This window comes from Miniopterus natalensis, chromosome 2, assembly GCF_054644295.1.
Source record: "Miniopterus natalensis isolate mMinNat1 chromosome 2, mMinNat1.hap1, whole genome shotgun sequence".
Taxonomy (NCBI): domain Eukaryota; kingdom Metazoa; phylum Chordata; class Mammalia; order Chiroptera; family Miniopteridae; genus Miniopterus; species Miniopterus natalensis.
In genome coordinates, this window is record NC_142082.1 from 7,057,456 (window position 1) to 7,080,386 (window position 22,931).

The 22,931-nt window shown below is 39.8% G+C and overlaps 1 protein-coding gene across 5 annotated transcripts in view; it reads left to right on the top strand.

Moving 5' to 3' along the window:
- Positions 1-22,931, top strand: part of TRAPPC11 (trafficking protein particle complex subunit 11) — a 38,305-nt gene that overhangs the window by 12,992 nt on the left and 2,382 nt on the right. For all 5 annotated transcript variants that reach the window (XM_016218309.2, XM_016218308.2, XM_016218310.2 and 2 more), the window contains 19 exons: positions 1,570-1,663; positions 2,328-2,407; positions 2,502-2,580; positions 2,662-2,716; positions 3,010-3,155; positions 3,559-3,620; positions 3,739-3,871; positions 4,455-4,585; positions 7,481-7,636; positions 9,287-9,474; positions 9,589-9,737; positions 9,907-10,028; positions 10,480-10,599; positions 13,546-13,611; positions 13,720-13,876; positions 15,698-15,809; positions 17,863-17,954; positions 18,983-19,116; positions 20,380-20,547. In XM_016218309.2, coding sequence (XP_016073795.2) covers positions 1,570-1,663; positions 2,328-2,407; positions 2,502-2,580; positions 2,662-2,716; positions 3,010-3,155; positions 3,559-3,620; positions 3,739-3,871; positions 4,455-4,585; positions 7,481-7,636; positions 9,287-9,474; positions 9,589-9,737; positions 9,907-10,028; positions 10,480-10,599; positions 13,546-13,611; positions 13,720-13,876; positions 15,698-15,809; positions 17,863-17,954; positions 18,983-19,116; positions 20,380-20,547 — 2,244 coding nt within the window. The remainder of the gene's footprint in view (positions 1-1,569; positions 1,664-2,327; positions 2,408-2,501; positions 2,581-2,661; positions 2,717-3,009; positions 3,156-3,558; positions 3,621-3,738; positions 3,872-4,454; positions 4,586-7,480; positions 7,637-9,286; positions 9,475-9,588; positions 9,738-9,906; positions 10,029-10,479; positions 10,600-13,545; positions 13,612-13,719; positions 13,877-15,697; positions 15,810-17,862; positions 17,955-18,982; positions 19,117-20,379; positions 20,548-22,931) is intronic.

Below are 22,931 nucleotides of genomic sequence, written 5' to 3' on the forward strand. Positions count from 1 at the left end.
TACATCGTTTTTTAAACTGGACGTTTCATTTTACTTTTCTCTTGGATGATTATATTTAGCTACCAGTTTCCCCATAAGCACCTTTGAAATAAGAACATGGTGACTTGACAACATTCATGTTGTTAAGTCATTTTGATTTTACTTAAAATGTGCAGTTTTCTTCTCTGAAGATAGGTAAATATTGTCAACAGTATAACTTAAAAAGCTTTTCCAAATGCAGTTTGCATGTTAGTACTTTAAATGCATGATTTTTTTTCTGAAATCATGATATAACTATTTTCCTACCATGTTATTTGTATATGATTTGTAACTCTATTGCGTGGTTTATATTTTAAAAGTTTGGTCTATTGTATTTTGAACACAGTATTTTTAAAGGAAATTGATTAAAACTAGGTTTTATAAGACATGAGGAAATGGATATTAACAAATGTCATTGGCTGGAATGTAAAATAATATTTCTGTCAAATAATAATTTGAGGAGCCTCAAGATCATGCATATCTTTTGACCCAGAATTTAATTTTCAGGCAGCCTAAAGCAGAGAAATCCCAAGAGATAAGTACTAAGATTTATTTATAAGTTGTTCTGACTGATTTATTAATTGTAGTGTAAAATAGAAATAAGATGAATAACTATGGGGAGATTTTTTAAAATGTGGAACAGCAGGCAGCCATGAGAAATAATGTTTTAGAAGACTATGTAATGATGTGTGAAATGTACAAAATAGATATAAATGAAAAAAGCAAGGGTGAAAAATTATTCCAGTTGATAAATGTTTACATGCAAACTCTGGAAGAATCAGGTATACATTGTTAACAGTGGCAGTAGGTTTACAGGTAAATTAAATTTTTATCTTTTTGCTTTTGGATGTTTTCTGCAATTTTCAACAATGTTCTTATATACATTTTAGTTTCAGAGGAGAAAAGTTATAAAGAAAAATAAAGCAGTATAAATTTGTAAATTCTGGTGCCCAAAGTATCCCTTCTCTACCAATACCAGGACTTAAGCACAAGTGAGAATCAAGGAAAATGGTGTCTTTTTAAAACTACTTATAAAATTATTTTCATTTTCACAGAAAGCACTTACATATATGGAATAAACATCAATGATAACATAATATTTTTTACTCGTTTGTTATAGCAAAAGTAAAAAAAAGATGTGATAGCTACAGTAAGTTTTGCTTAACGTTCGTTGTTGGTAGTTTCTGCGACTTTAAGCGAAATGATTGATGTGTAACGCAGCGAGTTCCGCCACAGGCGATTGACATTCAACAAGTTAAGTCCCTACGGCTCTTCATCACTCGAATGTTATTCGAGGACTTGCTGTACCATGAACTCACTTGTCAGAATGAGGCTGATTTATTCAGTTTAATTTCTTTGAGACTGCCAGGACATTGAAGGAAATACTTTTGGCTTAATTTTTGTGAAAATTTAATTTATTCACGACTTTGATAATTTGAATATGTTTGGTATTTGTATTATGAACATTTTTTTATTCTATCAAAAGTTGAGGGAGAGTTGGTTTGTGACGGTCACACAGACTCTTATTTAGGCTTGTGTTTTAATTCACAGGCTTCGGTAACATATCCTAGTCCTGATCCCTTGGAAACACAGACAGGCGCTCTCGACTTTTATGGACAAAGACCATGGCGACAAGGAGTGCTAAGTAAGTAGTATTTCCCTCCTCCCTCTTCTCTCGGCCTCAGAAGGCCAAGATTGCTATCGTAATGTTTCCACTGGCTGCATTAGGCGTGACAAATTATGTTGAGGTGAACACTTTTAAAAAGATTTTCAGTTTTTTAGTTTTTAGGATGTTTTGTTCATATCACTGCAACTCAGAATAACAAAATTAAAGATGTGGATACAATTAAAATGTTCTGGACATCTGTTGTCTTTACTTTAATAACTTATTTGACATTTTAAGACAGCACTGGTATCAACTTAAAAATAATTTCCTGCATCTCTTTTGTGTTTTATGTATACTTAATTTAATTTAAGCAATTTCTGTGGCAAACATTGAGGATTTATTTACTGTAATCTCCAGGAAGTACATTCTGTGTAGAGAGTAATGTTGGTGTCATCATTCGGGTGGGTGATTCCACTTGGCAAAAGAATACTGAGCTCAGTGATGTTCTCTCTAAAACACGTCACAGAGAAGTTACCGCGCTAATAAAGCTGCCTCTTATAGCCTTTAACATTCCAGAATGTCTAAGAATTTTAGAGACATTATATTGAAGTACAGGATTCAAGGAGTGCACACACCCATTGTTTATGTGAAGGATTTATGTTAAATGAACTATCTAAAATGGGTTGCGTCTTATCTGATATAGGCTTTGATCTTTCTGATCCTGAGAAAGAGAAGGTGGGAATTCTTGCCATTCAGCTGAAAGAGAGAAATGTTGTTCACTCTGTAAGTTTTTCCCCAGTTTCACCTATTAGAGTATTCAAGGAAAAACATAAGGTTGTTTTTATCAGAGCATTTCACACTTTATCTTTTCTAACAGGAAATAATAATAACTCTCCTGAGCAACGCTGTTGCACAATTTAAGAAGTATAAGTGTCCAAGAATGAAAAGTCATCTAAGTATGTATCCATAACATACCATAGTTTTGTCAAGTTTGAGTGATTTTAAATTATGTACATCAAATCTTTCTTCCTTTATAGTGGTTCAGATGGGAGAGGAATATTACTATGCAAAGGATTATACCAAAGCTTTGAAGTGAGTCCTGTTCACTGTTTACTTTTACAAGTATTCTGATTACCTTACAGTGAAATTAGAAATTTGTATCGAAGGGTTTATTATTTCCATATTTATTTCTACTTCTGTTAAACTCTATTCCTGTAATATTTTTTCAAGTACTGTCTCCTAGTTCAATCATTTAGCTGACTAGAGAACACCTGTTAACAGTTTCAGTAAGATTTTCTAAGGTTGAGGCAGTTTATTTTCTCCCGGGACTCTCCACACCCTGTCTTAGGAAGCCATCCCAGTCTGTCTTGTCCCGTATCTTCCAGGCTGCTGGATTATGTGATGTGTGATTACCGGAGTGAAGGGTGGTGGACTCTGCTCACATCTATATTGACCACAGCTCTCAAGTGTTCCTACCTCATGGCCCAGTTAAAGGATTACATTACTTATTCCCTGGAACTCCTTGGAAGAGGTAATTTGTTCTTTCAGTAAAATTCTGAATTTTTAAGATTATTTAGCAACTTGAAGCTTCTTAAAGTTGGGAGAACAGTTGTTTCAAATACTCGGTCTTGCTTTTGCTGTGCAGGTCCCTTCGTGAAGTGAAGGGATTCACACCTTTCATGCAACTTATAACAGTTTAGGGTCTCATAGTTGAGAAAAACAAAATTCTTCTGCCTTTTTGAAACATAGTATAAAACAATTTTTCATATAGACTTCAAATGCAAGTACACAAAGTGTTGGGTTAACTTCTAGAAAGCTGTGCTGTCAGTTTTCTGGAATTGTGCTTGGCAGAGATGTTTATAATATTTTAAATGGGGGTAGACTTACTTGCCTGTCTTACAATTGTAGTTTTTCCCCCTCTTCCTTCATATTAGCTTCAACTCTGAAAGATGACCAGAAATCTCGGATAGAAAAGAACCTCATAAATGTTTTAATGGTAGGTGGGAATTCTTTATGTAAAATAAGTTCTAGGAATATGTATACCTAGATCTGAATCTCTGCGTTTGTATATTTTATAACTGGCTGAACAACTGTTTGACTCTGTGTTGGTGCAGAACGAAAGTCCTGAGCCTGAGCCTGACTGTGATAGCGTAGCCGTGAAAACTGCTCAGAAGTTGTGGGCAGACCGGATTTCCCTGGCCGGCAGCAACGTCTTCACAATAGGAGTACAGGACTTCGTGCCATTTGGTGGGTAGCCAACATCAGCGTATTATGTCAGAGAAATCACCCTTATTTCTACAGAGTGAATAGGTGCAGAATAATAATTATAAAAGTCAAAGGAAGAATTTTCAAAGTGTAGTCATTTTATAAATAAACTGATTTCTTTTTATTTTCCGCTGTTGATCAAAATTTTAAATAGTGTGTATGTCTTGTATTTACTTTGTTCATTTGTTATTTGTTCAGGTGTTATTTGAAACACATTTCAAAAGATTGCTATTTAAAAGATAAGTGCTTTACTGTCTAGGGCAGGTATTTTGAAATAAATTAAAAGTAACAAAACGGTTCTTTTCCCTTTAAAATTAGATGCCAGTTATATTTCAGGAACAACTATGTTTTTAAAATTAAAGATGGTTTTGGAACTGTAGTTTATTTAAACCTGATTTGTTTTAAAAAGTGAGCTCCCTTTGTGTCTGTTGAGTGCTTCCCTGCAGCAGTCGGTGAGAACTTCCGGTGTAGGTGGGTCCTTTCTGCAGAGCAGCTGGACCGGAGAGTCATGTGTGAGTGTCTGGAGTGTGCTGGTGTCTGACTCAGCCCTTTGTTTTATTCCTAGTACAATGCAAAGCCAAGTTCCACGCCCCGAGTTTCCACGTTGATGTTCCTGTGCAGTTTGATATTTATCTTAAGGCTGATTGTCCGCATCCCATTAGGTTCTCTAAGCTCTGTGTCAGCTTTAATAATCAGGTAATGCTACCTTTTCATGTGTCTTTACTGTGTATAACTTATTGTAGTTTCTGTTAAATTAGCTAAAATGAGCTTAGTAAATTTTAGGTCTTAATGATTTTGTAGTAACAAAAATTAGGGTATATATGTATAGTTCTCAACCTCTGGATCAGTAATTCAAATTTTACATTTTTCCTACTATTAATTTTTGTTTTCCACTCCATGCTTATGAAGTCTAAGAACTTTGTCTATACGTTTTTATATGTAACTTGAATTCCAAATAAGATATATTCAGAATGAATATAGTTTTCAAAATCATTTGTTTTACAATCTAGCACTGATACTAATTTTAAATTATTAACCTATTTTATGTTTGATGTTAAAGAAATTGAGGTGGGTAGATACAAGTGAGGAGTAAATATGTGCATCTGTGCTGCGCCACCTCCAGTCCCCAGAGCTCACACCGCCAACTTCTTGAACGGCCTAGACATTTTCAGTGCACACATAGATAAGCAACTTTTTTCTGCATAATTGGGATCATGCTATATTTCCTATATTTGAACACTTTCATAGTGTGATATAGTCTAATCAAGTACTCAGTTATGTTCCAACTATTTCAATTATAAGGTCACTTAATAGATAATTACCTCTGGTCACCCAGAAAGTATATTGAGCCTTTAACCAGCAAGCAAGTGTCAAGAGCTGTAATATTCTTAATATCTTGGTGAACCTGAAACGTTTGAGAATTTTAAAGCAAAAGCTTTAAGAAGTTTTATTCCAGTAGCAAAATAGAGGGAAAGAAATATTACGGAAACCAGCCAGAGGCTACTTTTATGAATGCAGGAATAAAGGACACCTCCTCTTACGTACGTGACCTTTTGTTTGAGGATTTGGATAGGATGCTAGTGGTGGGAAGTAAAGGGATTCGAGTGACATTTAAATAAGGCTGGGTTCCTGAGTGTGTACAGGACAAAAAAGGGGATGGGCTGAATAAAGGACAGGCCTTCTTTAAAAGGCCAAAACCTATTTTACTTTACTTCTTATTGACATAGGACATATAACATTGTATAAGTTTAAAGTGTACAACATGGTGATTGGTGCCCATACATGTTACAAAATGATGCCCACAGTAGGGTCAGGTAACACATGCATCCCCTCACAGTCATCTCGCGTGTGTGGTGAGAACACAGCAGCTGTCAGTGACATATACAGTGTTGTTCATTTTAGTCGCCGTGCTGTACATGAGATCCCCAGAACTTCTCCATCTATAAGTGGGAGTTTGCGCTCTTTGAGCAGCATCTCCCACTTCCCCCACCTCTTGGTGACGACCATCCTGCTCTGTGAGTCCTGTTTCCATGGTTACAGATTTCAGATACAAGTGAGACCTGGCGCTATCGGGGTGGGAACTTTTGCATGTGCTGCTTCACCCGCTTCGCTTGGCTTCCCTCCTCTCTCTATTGGCTCCTTTCCTCTTGTTTTATCGCCCCTGAGCCTCACTTCCTCAAGGACACCTCCCTGACCCACATGACCCACTGACCTGCCAGGCTCCAAAGCCCTTCACAGTCCTTGTCCCAGCTGTGGTTTCACTATGTGGGGGATTATTTGGTAAATACTTGTTTTCTTACTAGAAGGTAAACTCCACGAGGACAGGAAATTTTTGTTCACCGTGAAATATCCTAAATCTGGAGTTAGGGTTGGTATATAGACTCTTACTTCACTTTGCTCATATCCTACTATTGTATTTTTTTCCTTTTTTAAACAATCATACACTACTTCTAAAATTAAAAACTAATAAAAGTATTAAAATGTAAAACTATTAATTTTAGAGTTAGATCATGTTCTGAATATGTGTTATTTGAAATTCAGGATACAAATTACAAAAAAAATAGTTCTTAGGTTTCACAAGCATGGAATAGAAATGAAAATTAAAGGGAAAGTATAAAAGTAACTCTAAGAATTTTCTCTGAAGGTAATCTATCTGCTGGGGTAGAAGGTAGCTCCTGGATGGGAGTGGTGAATCCATAGGTTTGTACAGGGCAGGTGTTTTTTAAATATATCTTGATTGATTTCAGAGAGAGAGGAAAGGAGATGGGGAGAGAGATAGAAACACCGGTGATGAGAGAGAGTCACTGATCGGCTGCCTCCTGCACGCCCTACTGGGGACTGAGCCTGCAACCTGGGCCTGTGCCCTGACCGGGAATCGAACCACGATCTCCTGGATCCTAGGTCGATGCCCAATCGCTGAGCCTCGCCAGCCGGGCAGGTCCTCATTCACTCATCTGTAAGAGTAGCTGCTCTGGGAAGGAAGATTTACCTGCAGTTTGGGACGTGCTGAATTTAACCGTAGGGGAATTGCCCTCTGGTCAGTGTGGATGTGAGCTTTTAGTGAAGGAAATAGGACAGAATTAGTGTTTATGTGGGAAACATCAGCCGTTAGCACAGAGGTGCCGAAGAGGTAGACATGGAGAAACTGCACCGAAGTGAACACAGGAAAGAAGAACTGCGGGCCCAGAGCGGGAACCTGTGGCACCCCTGAGTTTAGGGGACAAGAAGGAAGAACCTTTGAAGGGAGCAGGAAGCTGGAGTCGCGCAGGATGAGCGCCAGGAGACCAGCGTCCCCGGGCAGTGGAAGGCTCGCTGGAGGGGGGCAGCAGCGTCCAGTGCAGCAGAGAGCGCCTCCGTTCTCGCCAGGGAAGTTAGAGAACAGCCTGTGTGTAGTGAATTGTCTCGGTCCTGTGCAGCAGTGAGGGGATAAGTGCCTGCATTGCATTAAAACTTCCTTCATTAATAACCCTTCACGATGCTTCAGTTTCAGTGGAATAAACTTACCGAGCTCTCGCTCACTGGGTGTTTAGTGTAAGCAAAACATGCGACACTTGATGTTTATACTGTGGCTCTTGCTACCCTCTTTTTCAGGAATACAACCAGTTCTGTGTAATCCAGGAAGCATCCAAAGCAAGTGAAGTTTTAGAAAATTTGACTCAGGGAAAGATGTGCTTAGTTCCTGGTAAAACGAGGAAGTTTTTATTTAAATTTGTTGCAAAAACTGAAGATGTGGGAAAGAAAATTGAGGTTAGTTACGACATTTATTTAAGAGATATTTTAAATGATGAAAGTATATGTGTATGTCAGAAAAAAATTCAAATAATACAGAAGTTGATTAAGTAAAAAATGAAAACCTGCCCTTTGGACTAGCCAAGGGAAACCATTCATACTGGTTGGGAGGTTTCCTTTCACTGAGAACATACTGTGCATAGTGTTCAGCAGTTGGCTCTTTTACTTAATAGTGCATATTAGGCATAATTTCCTGTAGGCACATAAGACTAACCTTATTTCTTAATGGTGGCATAATCCCTTAGGGAATTTTAAATAAAATATATGTATTATATGATAGAGCAATTATGTTTTGTGTAATATGACAATTCTAAAGATTTACATCATTTTGATGTGTAAACATTGCTAATTGCGTATTTTTAAAGAAAAAAATGAAGATGCATATTTTAAAGGATTCATGTAATTTAGTTAATCAAAATGCCTTTCAGACATGGATGATGAAAGGGATGGTTTTATTGAGCATAAACTGGAGCAAAACTATGTGGGTTTAAATCCCGGCTCTCCAGCTTCCCAGCATGTGGCCCTAGGGTGTTCCTTGACCTCTCTGTTCTGTTTATTCATCTTTAAAATGGGGTAGGGACAGTACCTACCTCCTGGTGTGTCTTGAGGATAAAATGAATTAGGTAATGTAAATTGCTTGGATTGTATTAGCATATGGTAAGTGCTTACTAAGTATGGGCTTTCCATGGTTTGAGTGAGAATGATTGGCTGATGTACACTTGGGACTGTTTCTAAGACAGAAACATGACTGTAGTACCAGTACTCCCTTAACAATTTCTGTGAGTCTGTTGGATTTATTATTAACCAGTGTCCAGAGATTTTGCTTATTCATTTAAGAAAGTCTTCATGATTTTCACTAAATCCCTAATTACATATTTTTACAAGGTACCTAAGGAAGCTTATCAGGTTTAAATCGTAATTAATAATACTATTTTGAGTACGTTTGTTGAAGGATTTAGTTGAAAGGAGCATTTATTCGATTAGTAAAGAATTTCGTTGCTAATACAGATGTCTTCAGGAAAAATGTGTGGAATTAGGTTATGAGTATATTAATAGTTATCAAAACATTCATTTATTTCGCCCAGCAGCCCCTGATTGAGCATCTCTTATGTCAGGCACTATGCTAGATGCTAAAATCATAAGTCAGCATCCTAGCTAAGAAGTGAAGTTATTTCTGTTTAAAGGCAAAGAAGTTGAAACCTAGCATGCTGTTAGCCAATGTCCCAGCTCAGTGATGGCCAGGATAGGACTCTAACCACAGGTGTTTGTTTTTGTTGTTTTATTGATTTTGAGAGAGGAAGGGGGAGGGGAGGCAAGGAGAGAGAAACTGATATAAACCATCAGTTGGTTCGGTTGCACCCCAACCACCAGGGATCGAACCTGCAACCTGGGTATGTGCCCTGACTGGGAATCGAAGCCGCCCCTTCCGGTGTGCAGGACTCAGCTCCAACCAGCAGAGCCACCCTGCCAGGGCAGCAGGTGCTCTGACTTCTCTCATACACTGCGTTTCTAGATAAATTTCATAGACCAGCAGTTTCTGATGTAATTTGTTGAGAGGGGCTGGTGACAAGAATGAGTCGCCACATCTGACAGACCTGCTTTTCTTAGATCACCTCCGTGGATCTTGTCCTGGGCCACGAGAACGGAAGGTGCGTGGTTTTAAACTGGCAGGGCGGAGGAGGAGATGCCGCTTCATCCCAGGAAGCCTTGCAGGCCTCGCGCTCTTTCAAGAGACGGCCCAGGCTCCCCGACAATGAGGTCCACTGGGACAGTGTCCTTATTCAGGCCAACACAATGTAAGTGGAGCTTGCCAGGCAGATTGCAAAGGTCATCGCATTTCTCTTTAATTCTTTGTGTGAATCATTTGTTTTTAAAACAATCAGTTACCTAGCTACGGTTTTTCCCCAAAGGATCATTTCCAGAGTTCCAAACATTTCGGTACATCTGCGACATGACCCTCCTGCCCTGACAAATGAAATGTATTGTTTGGTTGTGACTGTTCAGTCCCACGAAAAGACCCAAATCCGAGACGTGAAGCTCACCGCTGGTTTAAAACCCGGTAAGCATTCCTTTTAAATTTGGTCGGTATCAGTGCAACATAAACACCCTTGGCGTCGATTCCAGGAAGTTTGTTTAAAATATGGTCATGATATAGTTCACTTTACACAGTATTATTAGGATAACATTTGATTCTCTGGATGTTAAAACACCACTGTTAATACTTTTAGGACAGGATGCCAATTTAACTCAGAAAACGCAGGTGACTCTCCACGGAACAGAATTGTGCGACGAGTCCTGCCCGGCCTTGCTCACTGACATTCCCGTTGGAGACCTCCGTCCAGGGGAGCAGGTAAACCTGGTCAGCAGTGACCGGAGAGAAAATGTGTGCGCTTGCAGTATAAATATGTAGTGAGTCTTAGAGCATTTTCATAGCATTTGCTGAGACTAAAAAAGTGATTTAACTACTGCACATTTTATGCCATTTGACACGTTTAAATGTGTAAAATGTCTTCAGTTTTTATACAAGGGATTTTAGAACAAACAACTCTAATACAGAGAATTAGTTGCCTGATAGAATAACTAAATAATACTAAGATCTATACAACACTAGGTTTGTAACTTCATGAAATCATCTTTCAGTCCACTTTTGTCCACACCAACCACACAGACTTCTGGGGGAGCTGGGAGTGAAGATGGAGATGGAGTAGCAGTGACCCACTCTGACACTGGCAGGGACAGTAAATTATATAAGGTGGGCGTCTGGAATGGTGATTAAATTAAACACTTTCATTTTGTGACAGCTGGAAAAAACGCTATACGTCCGCTGTGGAACGGTGGGCTCCAGAATGTTTCTTGTGTATGTGTCTTACCTGATCAACACTACTATTGAAGACAAAGAAATCGTTTGCAAGTGTCACAAGGTATTGCTTTTCGTAGGTCCTCCAAGAAGCATCATGTGGAGTATCTTATGTTATTTTAGTTTACTTCTCAAATAAGCAGTTAGGTGCTTATAGTCTATTTCAGATTTTAATTAAAATCTGTTGATTTTTTTAATCATATATGTTTATTATAAACAACATAATAAGGCAGTCATTGCTGAAACAATAGCAGATACGCTGGCATGACTTCTCACATGAGAATCAACAGGTTTGAGGTCTCATGAAGATAAGTCTTGAGATTTTAAACCTCTCTGCTCTTTACAGAGTCACACATTGGATAAAATCTGTAAGTTGGCTTATATGTAGAAGGTTTTGGAGGAAGGGAGGCTTCCTTTTATGAAGTATTTTTTCTATTACAGTAGGTCCTTAAAGTCGATTTGTTAAGAAGAGAGTGAAAATAGGGAAGCTGTCAGTCATAGTTCACAGCTCAGCAGCTGCTCTTGACTCTTTGGAATTCTTACTGGTCTAGTTTCTATTTATAGAGATTTGGGGGGCATTTTTTTAAATATAGATTTAACTATGTTTTATGTAATGCTTGTATACTCTTTTATTAATGGAAAATTGTGATTTTTAGTATCTCCTTAGTCCTGGCAGCCCTGTTGTCTCAGCATTTTTTTAGAAATTGGGTTCTCAGCCCAGCAACAGAGTTGGCCCAGGAATCTGGGGATTTGTAGTTTGGTTGCTGCGGAGTCTGGGCAGTGGGCTCTTTAAAAGTCACCGGGAGGCAAGACCATCCTAAGAGAATTAGAGGAGTATTTTCTAAGAGAATTAGGAGTAATTCCCAAGTGGGAGGGAGGAAGGCATGGAATATTCCGTCAAAAGTTTCACCCAGAACGTTTTTCAATCATTTTCATCTCACGGCACATAAATTAATTGCTAAAATTCTGCACCCAACAAAAAACATATTTTATGTCAGTCTGACAAAAATAGGTATGATTTTGATTCATTCACGCCAGACTGCTTTTGTTGTGTTGGCTCTTGTCATTTTTTTATTTGACAAGGGAAAAGAGGTCGGGGCCCGTGCGTAAATAGTCGGGTATAGCATATTTTAAAAATTTATGCCACACACCAATTGAAAATCGCTGACCTAGGTTGATGTAATAAAAAGAACCCTGGGGATGGTGAGTTAGGAGCTAAGGGTGCTAATTTCAGCACTGCCTCCTAATTTGGGAACTCGGGCGAGCCCTGCAACTTCTTTTGGCCTCGGTTGCCCTAGCTGTAAAATAAGAATGTTAGAGTTCTCTGCAGCGTTAGGTCCTAAGCTGTGAATGACATTTCTGCTTCTGATCATGAAGTTTATGGAAAGGTACCTTTTGAAAATTGCTTGCTGCCCAGTAACTGTCCTGGGTCAGCTAAAGCAGGGTGCTCGCTGTTGCACCCAAACAGCATCCTCTCCTCAGACACTGTTTGAGGCACATGCCCTTCTCTAGAGAAGACAGTGTGTGTGCTCTTCTCTGAGCCAATCTGTTCCCAAGGTGCCATTAAGGGACACAGTTCTGGGAGATAGAAGTAGGTGTTACACAAAAATGAGTTAATTGGTCAAATATGTTTGGAAAATACTGGGTTGAAAGGTGTTAGGTATTTTTACTTCAGGACTTAGCACAGCATTCAGTCTGCATTGAGAATCTTCACAAAAGGCTATAGTGTTTGCCTTTTAAAAATTATTTCACCAAGAAGCACTGTTCTCATGGAGCATCTTATAGGTCCTAGTGTTATTTGGAGACATTTTTGGAAATTTAAATGTAGATGCTTTTCCCTTCACTGGATTAGATCTCATTTTACCTCTCTTGTGTCTGCTTTGCAGACCATCTGGGACGTCAAGGTGGCCACCTGAGCTGGTCTCTGAGTTGCTTCTTCATCTCCATAGGTCTTTTCTGTGGGGAAGCACCAAGGCCTCAGGCTTTAGGTGCACTGAACCACTGTGCACTGTTTTCTTTTTCCCAGCACTGAAATAAGCAGATCATATATCCTACCTATTACACTTTATGAAAGCTCAATGATATTGAAAGAGGAAATACCTTAAAGCATATAATAATAGTGTTTTAGGCACATCGTTAAGTGCTTTCTGTGTATTATCTCATTTAATTATCGTAACAACTCTGTGAGGATTGTGAAGCTGACTTAAGAAGATCATGTAACCTTCTCAAAGTCACGTCGCTATGTCTGAGGTGTTCATAGCGAGTATGTGTCCAGCCAGGACTGAAATCCAGATCCATCTGGCATTACAACCTGAGTTTTTAACCAGCATGACTTTTTTAAAGATTTCTAACAACAGGGCAGGTTGCTTGTTTCCAGAGATCCAATAATCCCCGTTTTTTGAACAGACTCTATAGAGGAGATGTGGCACGTTGGTTAAGGTCAGGCTCCAGGGTCAGGTTTGGCTCAGTTTCTGCCTTTGTCACTCACTAGCTGTGTGACAACTTGATCTTCAGGTGGTGGTAACGATGGCATCTGTTCCCTTGAGTCATGAGCATTACATAATACGTAAGTAGTGATTATAACACTGGGCCGTATTACGTTATCGTTGTTTTACTCACCTTAAGTCTGTGTGACACAAGAAGACCCAGGTTCTGTGCCTGGCACCACTGGCTTTGTGGCCTAAGGCCAGTCACTTACAGTCTTTCTAAACCTCTGGTGCCTCTCCTGTAAAGTGGTGGCAGTGCCTGCCCTGCCCACTGTCACTGGTCCTGAGAGAAATAACGTGTGAGAAAGCATTTTGCTGTGTGATGATAATACCATAAGATAATTTATTAGGAAAAGTACTCTGGTCTCTCTACATGGATTCTTACAGATATCAAAGGGAAAACCCTAGCTTCTTACTAAATAAATTGGGACTGTTTATTTAGGTGGTTTTATATGCCTTCTGTTTTTAAACTTCATGTATTGCTGCAATTTAGAAACCGTTGCATGTACTTTTTGTACCTGCAGGATGAAACTGTAACAATAGAAACCGTCTTTCCATTTGATGTCTCAGTTAAATTTGTTTCTACAAAGGTATGTCCTGTGAAGCCTGTTGAAATCATTTGGGTTATAGAAATTAACAGAAAAATTCGGATGGATTGATGTAGTTCCTGACAGACCTTTTGTCTTCATTCGTGACAGTTTGAGCACTTGGAAAGGGTCTATGCTGACATCCCCTTTCTGCTGATGACAGACCTTTTAAGTGCCTCTCCCTGGGCCCTCACGATTGTCTCCAGCTCGCTCCAGCTCGCTCCCTCTATGACGTCCGTGGATCAGCTGGAGTCCCAGGTGGACCAAGGTGAGAATGTGGATCACCCCACTTAATTAGCAGAAGACCGTTAGGTGTGTGCCTGTGTGTGTGTCTGTGTGTGTGTGTGTGTGTGTGCCTTCCTACTCTGTGTCACCAGCCTCATAGTAGTTAATCAGTGTTTATTAAATTAATGAATTGTGTCAAGTTTTTAAGATAATAGAAAGAAGGTTTTATTATCTTAAAATTCTCAAGCTAAGAAGTCCTAAACTCAAGGTGTTAGCAGGGTTGCCAGTCTTCAGGCTCCAGGGAAGTCCTTCCCTTTGCCTTTTCCAGTTTCTGGGGCCACTTGGCTCCCTTGGCTTGTGGCTCCTCCCTTCACCTTGAAAGCCAGCTGTGCAAGGTCCTCAGCTCTCTGCGACCTCTGTTTCCAAGGTCGAATCTCCTCAGACTCCTCCTTGCCCGTCCCTCTCTTACAGCCCTTGTGATTACATTGGGCCCAACTAGATAACGCAGTATAACCTCCCTGCTTTAAGGCCCTTATCTTCATCTCGCCTGTGAAGTCCTTTTCTCCACTCGGGGTAACATTCAAAGGTTCTGCTTGCCAAAGGGTAGGGAGGGCTTGGTTTAGACAAGCATTTATCTAGTTTTCAGGAGATTTACCATGTGGATATTTTTGGGGAGGTGACATTATTCTGTCTGCCACCTCCGAGAACACCAGCATTGGTGCACTGTAAAGTTTGTGTTTGACACACTGAAAATCACAACTTTCTTAGATCATAAATTTGACCCTAATGTTATTTGTTAAGAGAGTTTGTGGTCATTTTGGTTAACTTCTTAGGATTAGGGAGGACTTCGGAGAAATTTAATATGAACATCCCAGGTTTTTTTAAAAAAGCTATTCTAAGAGATTTGAATTGATGTGGGACTGACTTACTGGGCTACATGATCATTTCCCAGTCCTTAAAAATTACTTAAAAGTAGTTAATCCAAGTAAAGATTGCCTCAGCTTTTTTCTTTTTCATTTCTGGTATCTACCTACAATGATAACCATTAATTTATCACAACCTTCTTCGTTGGAAAACCATAAAAACAGTTGCTTAGTGTTTAGGACTTGGTTGTTATTCTCACGTTTTGCTCGTAGATTTGCTGAAGTTGGCATTAGATGGGCACTATTGCCAGCTGGCATTTAAAGGAGCAATACTGCTTGCCAAAGGGTAGGGAGGGCTTGGTTTAGACAAGCATTTATCTAGTTATCAGGAGATTTACCATAAAATTGGCAAGAGAAACACATCCTTGCACAAGAGGTAAGATGAGTGTTTATCTAGTTATCAGGAGATTAATATTAAAATTGGCAAGAGGAACGCATCCTTGCACGAGAGGTGAGTAGCCACATTGGGCAGTAATGAGGCCCTATATGGTGTAGTTCCATTTTGGTGATCTCAACAGTATGTGTTCACTCAGAGGAACTCAGGAGTTTTCTGGAGTGACATTTTGAGTACCGTAAGGGATAACTAACATGATGTGTTCATTCCCTATTGTGAAGTGTTTCCTCTGACATGAACTAATTTGGAGAAATAAAAATAATCACCAAAGGATGTGATTCTTACCCCAGACTTCTCCCTTTCATCAGTCCCCAGAGGAATGTGTCACAGGTGCCTCACCTGCTCTTATTATAATGGAATGTTGCTGGATTAGGAAAAACGCTGCGTAGGACTTTGTGACCTGGAAGAAGTCATTTAACTCTGTGAGCCTTAGTGTCTAGGTCTATAAGTGATGTATAACAAGGTGTCCTTTTCTTGCTCTTTTACTCGAATGTGAGCTCTCCCACACGTGAGCCAGTGCACAGGATTGTAAGGCTCTTGCCTGTAGTTGTCTTGCAGACGGGAGAGAGCGCCAGCGAGTGCTTCTGTCTCCGGTGCCCGTCTGTGGGGAATGTGGAAGGTGGAGTAGCGACGGGACATTATATCATCTCCTGGAAGAGGTAAGTTACGTCAACGCTCTTTTCTTCACTGTCTGTGCTGTTCTGGTGCCTTTGCTGTTTGTCAGTGTCATTAATAGTTGGGAGCTTCTGTCTTGGAGAGGAGACGAAGCCACATGCTATCATATACATTTGTCATATACACAAAGATTAAAAAGGACAGCTACCCTTTTCATTGGTGTTTTGTCACAATATTCTGATGAAATCTTAGCCAAACCAATTTTGATGATTGGACCATTAAAACATTAAGAGAAACTGCCCTTATTTGATTAACAGGACTGTCTCCATGGAATACCCAAGGGACTCAAAAGTTATTAGAAGTGTAAGCGTTTCAGCAAGGTCGCTGGGTATAGCATCAGTGTACAGGACCAGTTGGATTTCTACCTGTCAGAAATAACCTGGAGGCAATGTACTTTTGAAATAGGTATCATTTACATAACAAAAAATACAAGTTACGTAGCAATATATTTAACAGAAGATGTACAGCACCTTTATGGAAAGGATTATAAAACTTTAAGAATTTTTAACATTCAAGATGCTCCAGAAGAACTGAGCAGGGGTCCTTGCCCTTCTAAATTCCAAGGTTTACTGCAAAGCTACTGCAGTCATCCCTGTGGTGTTGCTTAGGTGATGCAAATAAACCAGTGGAACAGAAGAGAGAGTCTAAAATAAATCCATAGACCCACACGGATGGAAATTCTGTTTCACAGAGGTGGCCTTTTAGATCAGTGGGGAAAGGATGGACTCTTTTATAGCTGGTGGTGAACAGTTGGGTATCCATTTGGGGAAAATTGGGCCTCTGCTGTACACTGCATATAAACATTAATTTCAAGTGTATTAAAATCCTAATTATAAAAAACAAATTTTATTACTTTTAGTAGAAAAATAAAAGACTCATGTTATCATTTCAGAGAAGGGAAGAATTCTTTTAAATAAGGCAAAAAGTATAAGCCACTAAAATTGATGAATCGGATTTCTTAAAATGAACATTTTCAATTTATTTAAAAAATTGTAAAGAAAGTTGAAAAGACAAAATACAAACTGGAGAGTTATTAGCAGTATGTAACTGACAAAAGATTAGAGTTCGTATCAAGAACTTATACGAATTATATGTCTTCGTGGGCTGGGAGGTAGAGGCGTGATAGCCCCTGCTAGATTCTTGCTATGGCACAGCTACTTCATAAATCACAAAACAGCGAATAACATTTATTAAAAGTCAGAAAGGAAAGTGTGTACTTTTATTTTAAAAAATAACCTGTCTTGCTTTTGCCTACTTCTGAATTTACATGTCGATGTTTAATGTATATGTTTACAGGAGTTAAAACAGCATGAAGGCGCTGATGATCCGTCTTCCGCGTAGTGGCACAGAGCCGTTCCTTAGCGGCAAGGCTAGCTGCCCTCGCTGCTGCTTTCGCTCTGGGCCGTTCGCCCCCGGCCCCCGCTCTTGGCCTCCGGGTGCAGACCCTTCCTAGGGCCCCCGCACTCGAGGAGCCGCCCTGCGGTCCTGCCCTGACTGGTGCCGGGCAGAGCGTCGGGCAGTTTCGTGCCGTCGCTTCATCTCAGGGGCGTTGGAGGCCACTACCTTCACCCGCAGTAAAATGCTTTCAGTTCCTCAGTTCTCCTGTGTACTTGTCCAGATATAAGGTGCACTTGGGAGTGGCCTGGGGCTCCTCCGGGAACTGTCCTCAGTGTGACCAAGTGCTTGGGTCACAGTGTAAGTCACCCCATGACCACCTACAGCGAGGACATTTTACCCCCAGGCGCCGTGTCGAGTGCTGTGCTGAGGTGTAGTCGGTTGACATCCTGGTGTGACTCCTCATTCCCTCACCCGGGACCAAGCAGCAGCCTTGGCATAACGTCGTTAATTGATGTTAATTGAATCATTCAAAACAAAAATGCGATTCCAGAAGCTCTGCTTTATAGCCACTTGCAGTAAAGAAGTTTTAGGAGATGGATAACTGTATTTCCTTTGCAACTGGTTGGTGAATATGCACGTTCCCAGTTTTGATGTACTGACTTCCCACGTGAAATGTGACTGTGACACCTTTCCCCGCAGGACCTCGGCCATGGACGGCATCCCCGTCATCAGCACCGTCATCACCCTGCCACATGTGGTCGTGGAGAACATTCCTCTGCATGTTAATGCAGGTAACGGCATGCGGGTCTCACTGCATGACAAGAATCCAGGAGGAGTATTGGTTTTAGTGCCTAAGATCTTTAAAAACTATTAGGAAAAACGCCCGGCATTTACAGAAGTCGGCTGTGACCAGTCTTGTCGTCTGTACCTCTACACACTCCTCTCACCCCCATTATTCTGAAGCAGATCCAGATAGAATTTGATCTCTACACATTTTAGTGTGTATCTTTAACATTAGTGGTGGTTTTTCTAAATGTAATCCTAATACCATTATCATGACTTTACAGATTGGCAGAATTGTCTTAATGTTATCAAATTCCAGTGTTGAAATTTCCCTAGTTGACTCTGAATGTTTTTTAGTCAATCCATTTTTGGAAATTTCCCTAGTTGACTCTGAATGTTTGTCCTAAGGGCTCTGCTTTGCAGTGGATATTTTTGAAGTCTGTAGGCAGACCCTCTCCCCCACTCCATTGCCATCGCCGCCTCTCCCACCTTCACTTCCCCCCCTTCCTTGCTGTTTACTTGTTGAAGAAACAGAGTCATTCGTCTTAACAGAGTTTGCTACAGTCTGGATTTTGCTGATTGCATTGTATTATTTTAAGTGGTGTTTCTCTGTCCTATAAATAGATCTGTAGGTGTGGTCAGATTCAGGTTTAAGTTTTGGGCAGGAATACTTCACAGTTGGTGGTATGTGCTTCCATCCAGATGTACATACTGTCTGTCATTCCTTTTTGAACCATGGTTGATACTTTGGGAAACTTTTTGTAGATTTAAAAATTATTCCTAAAATACAATTCATCCCCTGATAGTCTAATGCCCTTTCTAAGTCAATCCATTTTTGAAGGAAACTCTGATTCTTCTTGGCCTATTAGAGTCCCATGGCTCTTGTTCAGTCAGAACATTTTCTTATTTAGCAAGAATGCAGTAATATCATTAATTTAAATAAGCCCATGTCTTATACAATGAGATGTACAAAAAGAACCCATAAGTGGTGAGCTCTATTTTTTAACCAAGAGCATTATATTGTCTTTCTCTGCAGATCTGCCATCATTTGGACGTGTCAGAGAATCATTACCCGTCAGGTACCACCTGCAGAATAAGACTAACTTGGTTCAAGACGTGGAGATTTCCGTGGAGCCCAGTGACGCCTTCATGTTCTCAGGTCTTAAACAGGTAGAGGTCATATCTCGTTGGGTTGCTTATGTAGACGCCAAGCGTGGCCAGGAAGTGGAGAGCTATGTACATGGCTGATAAGACTGACTGTGGTCCCCATGATTTTGATAGTAGTGAATTTTTAGCTACTTTTATAGATTAAGTATACTTGTTATAGAGGTGGAATAAATGGGCAAACCTTTTCACATTGAGATCACACGTATAGGTTCTTTCTTCTTAAAAACAAGAGTTTACAAACCCTTGGGCTATATAGTAGAATTCCTGAAAATCTTAGATTTCCCTTTAATTACTAGTGAGTTTGTATGTATATGTGTGTGTGTATGTCTTTTAATTTGAGGCTTGGAGGCATGACTACCTACATTAAAAGCCTAATTCTTTTCAGCACTATCAGTGAAGTTTTTCAGAGATTTTGTCATCAGTATACTTTTTATTAATGAGGGCATAATTAGAGGAACAGACCTGTCAGCACCTAGAGGTACCTACCCTGACTAGTCATCTGTGCTGTGCGTGTGCTGAGGCTGTGTTTGTTGTTAAATGAGAAATAGAACTATGTATGAAGCGTACTGTAAGTTCATACCCTAATTTAAACTTACATATTAAGTGTAATCTTAGCTCTGATATGTTGGTGCACACGTGCATGTATTACCTGTGGCACGCCATGTACCTACATGCACACTGCAAGTGAGTAAGCTTTTCTTGAGTGTCTTGATCTTTTCACATATTAACTTATAAATAATTGGATAATGTAAGATACCAGAATCTTACCAGTTTGTGTTCTTTTCTAAAGTATTGTTAAAAATTTCCAAACATCTTCCTGAACCCCCCGAAGTTACTCACCTTACCACAAAGGTAAAATCCCTAAAAGAAAACATAAGAAACAACTAATTTTCTTATGTTGACATCAAGTTTACAAAGATCCTTTTCTACAAATTATCCTGTGACATTTTGTGACTGTAAAATCTACCTGGTCTACACTGCAGAATTTATTGCCCTGTCGAGTGTTCTCTTTTTTAAGCTGGTACAGTTGCCTTTTAGACCTTGGTAGAATAGAAATTATGCGCCTTTTTTTATAATGTATTATCTGTGTGGTCCTTGCCTTTTGCTAATTCAGCTCTACACTTTGGGATCTGGGAAGATGGAATAGGAGAGAGAGAATGTTTCCTCAGAAAGATTTGGGTATCCAGTCCTTTGTAAATAGTCCAAGGTAACAACATAGATGTTGCAAGTCTTTATATTTGAATATTTATAACATTTATGATTTAGATTCGGTTACGTATCCTACCTGGCACGGAACAGGAAATGTTATACAACTTCTATCCTCTCATGGCTGGATACCAGCAGCTGCCATCTCTCAACATCAGCTTGCTGAGATTTCCTAACTTCACAAACCAGCTGCTCAGGCGTTTCATACCTACCAGTATTTTTGTAAAGGTAAGGCTTAGAAATGTTCTGCCTTCTAAATTTACTGTCTTGAAAACAAACAAAAGATGTTTTTTCATATAAACATCATTAAACAATAATTTGACATTGATAGTTTTGACTTTTATTGTATGAATTATGCAATATTGCTATTCATTTCTATAAAGTTACTGCATTTTTTACAGAATCTGATTTCAGAGGTTTTTATTTCCTTAGGTAAATGATTTACCTTTACAGTATCCTTAAACATGTTTTTCCTCTGGCTTTAGTAAAGTATGCTTTTAAGTTATAGTTAGTTTGTAACTAATTTTTAATCAAAATGGGTTTTCTAAATATGATCGCTGAACTTAACTAACTCCCATTTTAACTGTGTAATACCGGATTTGGGTCTTTTTTTTCTTTCCTCTTTTTATTAAATTTATTGGGGTGACATTGGTTAATAAAATTATATAGGTTGGGTCTTTTCTGAAAATGACCATCTATTGGAAGCTATACTCTGGGTGAGTGTTCTGATGTTTTCCACTGATACCCTTTCGAGTTTCCTGCAATAAAAGACTATGTAGCTGGTCATAGGTGTGAGAGTAAATTGACTGCACAGGGGTCCATTCAGCTCCAGCTTCTCTTCCCATCAGCCACCGTGATGCCTGAAGTCAGAGCTGGCCCCCAGATAGTCCTGGTGTTCAGTAGCTCGGGTGTTCATGAGTATATATGGTCCTCTTTTTCTTTCCGTCAGTGTCTGTTTGGGATGGCAGGCGACATTGCACACTCTTTCCTACTGTGTCTTGTTTCTGTTAGCTGGGATTTGGTACATTATAAATGTTTCTGTTTATGTATTATTCTGGCTTTTATTCTAGACTTATACACTCTCTTGCATGTGCAGAAAAATCACTTTATTAACCCTTCCAACAACAAAAAACACACCAGAAAGGCTAAACTCATGATTTTAGATCTCATGTCTAGAAACAGTGGCTTTAAACAGTTTTAGATTCACAGCAAAACTGAGAGGAAGTTAGAGATTTTCCATCTACCCTGTGCCCCCAACAATAGCTTTATACACATTTCCACCTGGTCACATTCTAATGTCATTTTCCATTGTGTTCCTCACTGTCATGTCTGAGCTCACCTGCAGGGGAGATGCCATGGCTGGGGTGGGGGGCACTGGGGGATGGGTGGTGTCTGAGGTCATTTTAGCTGTTTGAGCTTCTGAAATTTGCTGTTTCTAAACTCAGAAGTGTGGCCTTTACATCCGTGTGAAAGTGTGTTCATGTGCAGATGTGGCTGCATACTCGCTGTCAAGCATAGCTCAGTTGATGAGAGAGTTGAGTGTATTGAGAGCTCGGGACTCTGGTTTCATCATTTAGTCTCCTTCCTTTCCATGTAGCACTCAGACCCCCAGACCCCATCCCAGCTTGTGTTGGTTTAGGCTTCAGATTTTCTTCCATAGGAAGCCTCTTTTAGGCAGAGTTAAGTCCATAAGGAAAGGCTCCAGGAAAATAAACATTCTTGCATTTTAACATAATTAACATTTCCTTTTCTAACTGCTGTGGTCTTTTCTCTAAATACAAGTACCGCCTTCAGGTAACTTGACTGCTGCCAGATAAACTGACTGGGTTTCTCAGAACCAGCTCCTTTGTCAGTTGGGGAGATATTAAATTGCTTTAGCTGTCACTCTAGGAACAGCGCGTGAGGGTTGCCCTTTTCCTACCTACGAACAATCATTGACTAGGATTTTACATCCCATCCCACTTCATTAAACTTTAGGGCTGTGCTACTGCAGTATGGGAGCCACTAATAGTGTGGCTACTGAGATTTGAACTAAATTAATTAAAACTTTTATTTATTTAGAAGTTAGTTACTCAGTTGCACTAGCCACATTTTAGGTACTGAGTAGCTAGCTGCCTGCACTAGTGGGCCCCACTTTGGACAGCACTGAATCAGAGCACCTCTGTCATCTCAGGTTTTGGACAGTGCTGTCCTGGAGCAAGGTTGGCTCAGGATTTTTCTTCCTTTTAAAATATTTCAGTTTTCTGGTTGCACAATGTACTTGTCTGCTGCCCTGTTTGTAAAGCTGTGTTTGGTAGGATTTAACCAGGTTGAGCCACTGTCCTGTTTCTAGGGCTGAGCATCCTCCATCAGTAAAAAAAGTTACATGAAGTGTAAAAGACCAGGCACCACTTCTTTCATTCGTTCTGTTCCTGCCTTGAATGTCAGAGACCTGACTTACACATGCATGAATACACATAGACATGCAGCCACACATGCATGCACGCAAGGTACATGCATGCACACATGCATACATGTAAAACCACATATGCGTACATACTATCACACATGGATACACACAGCCACTCGTGCACGTGCATACAACCACACATGCATACATATGAACGCACACA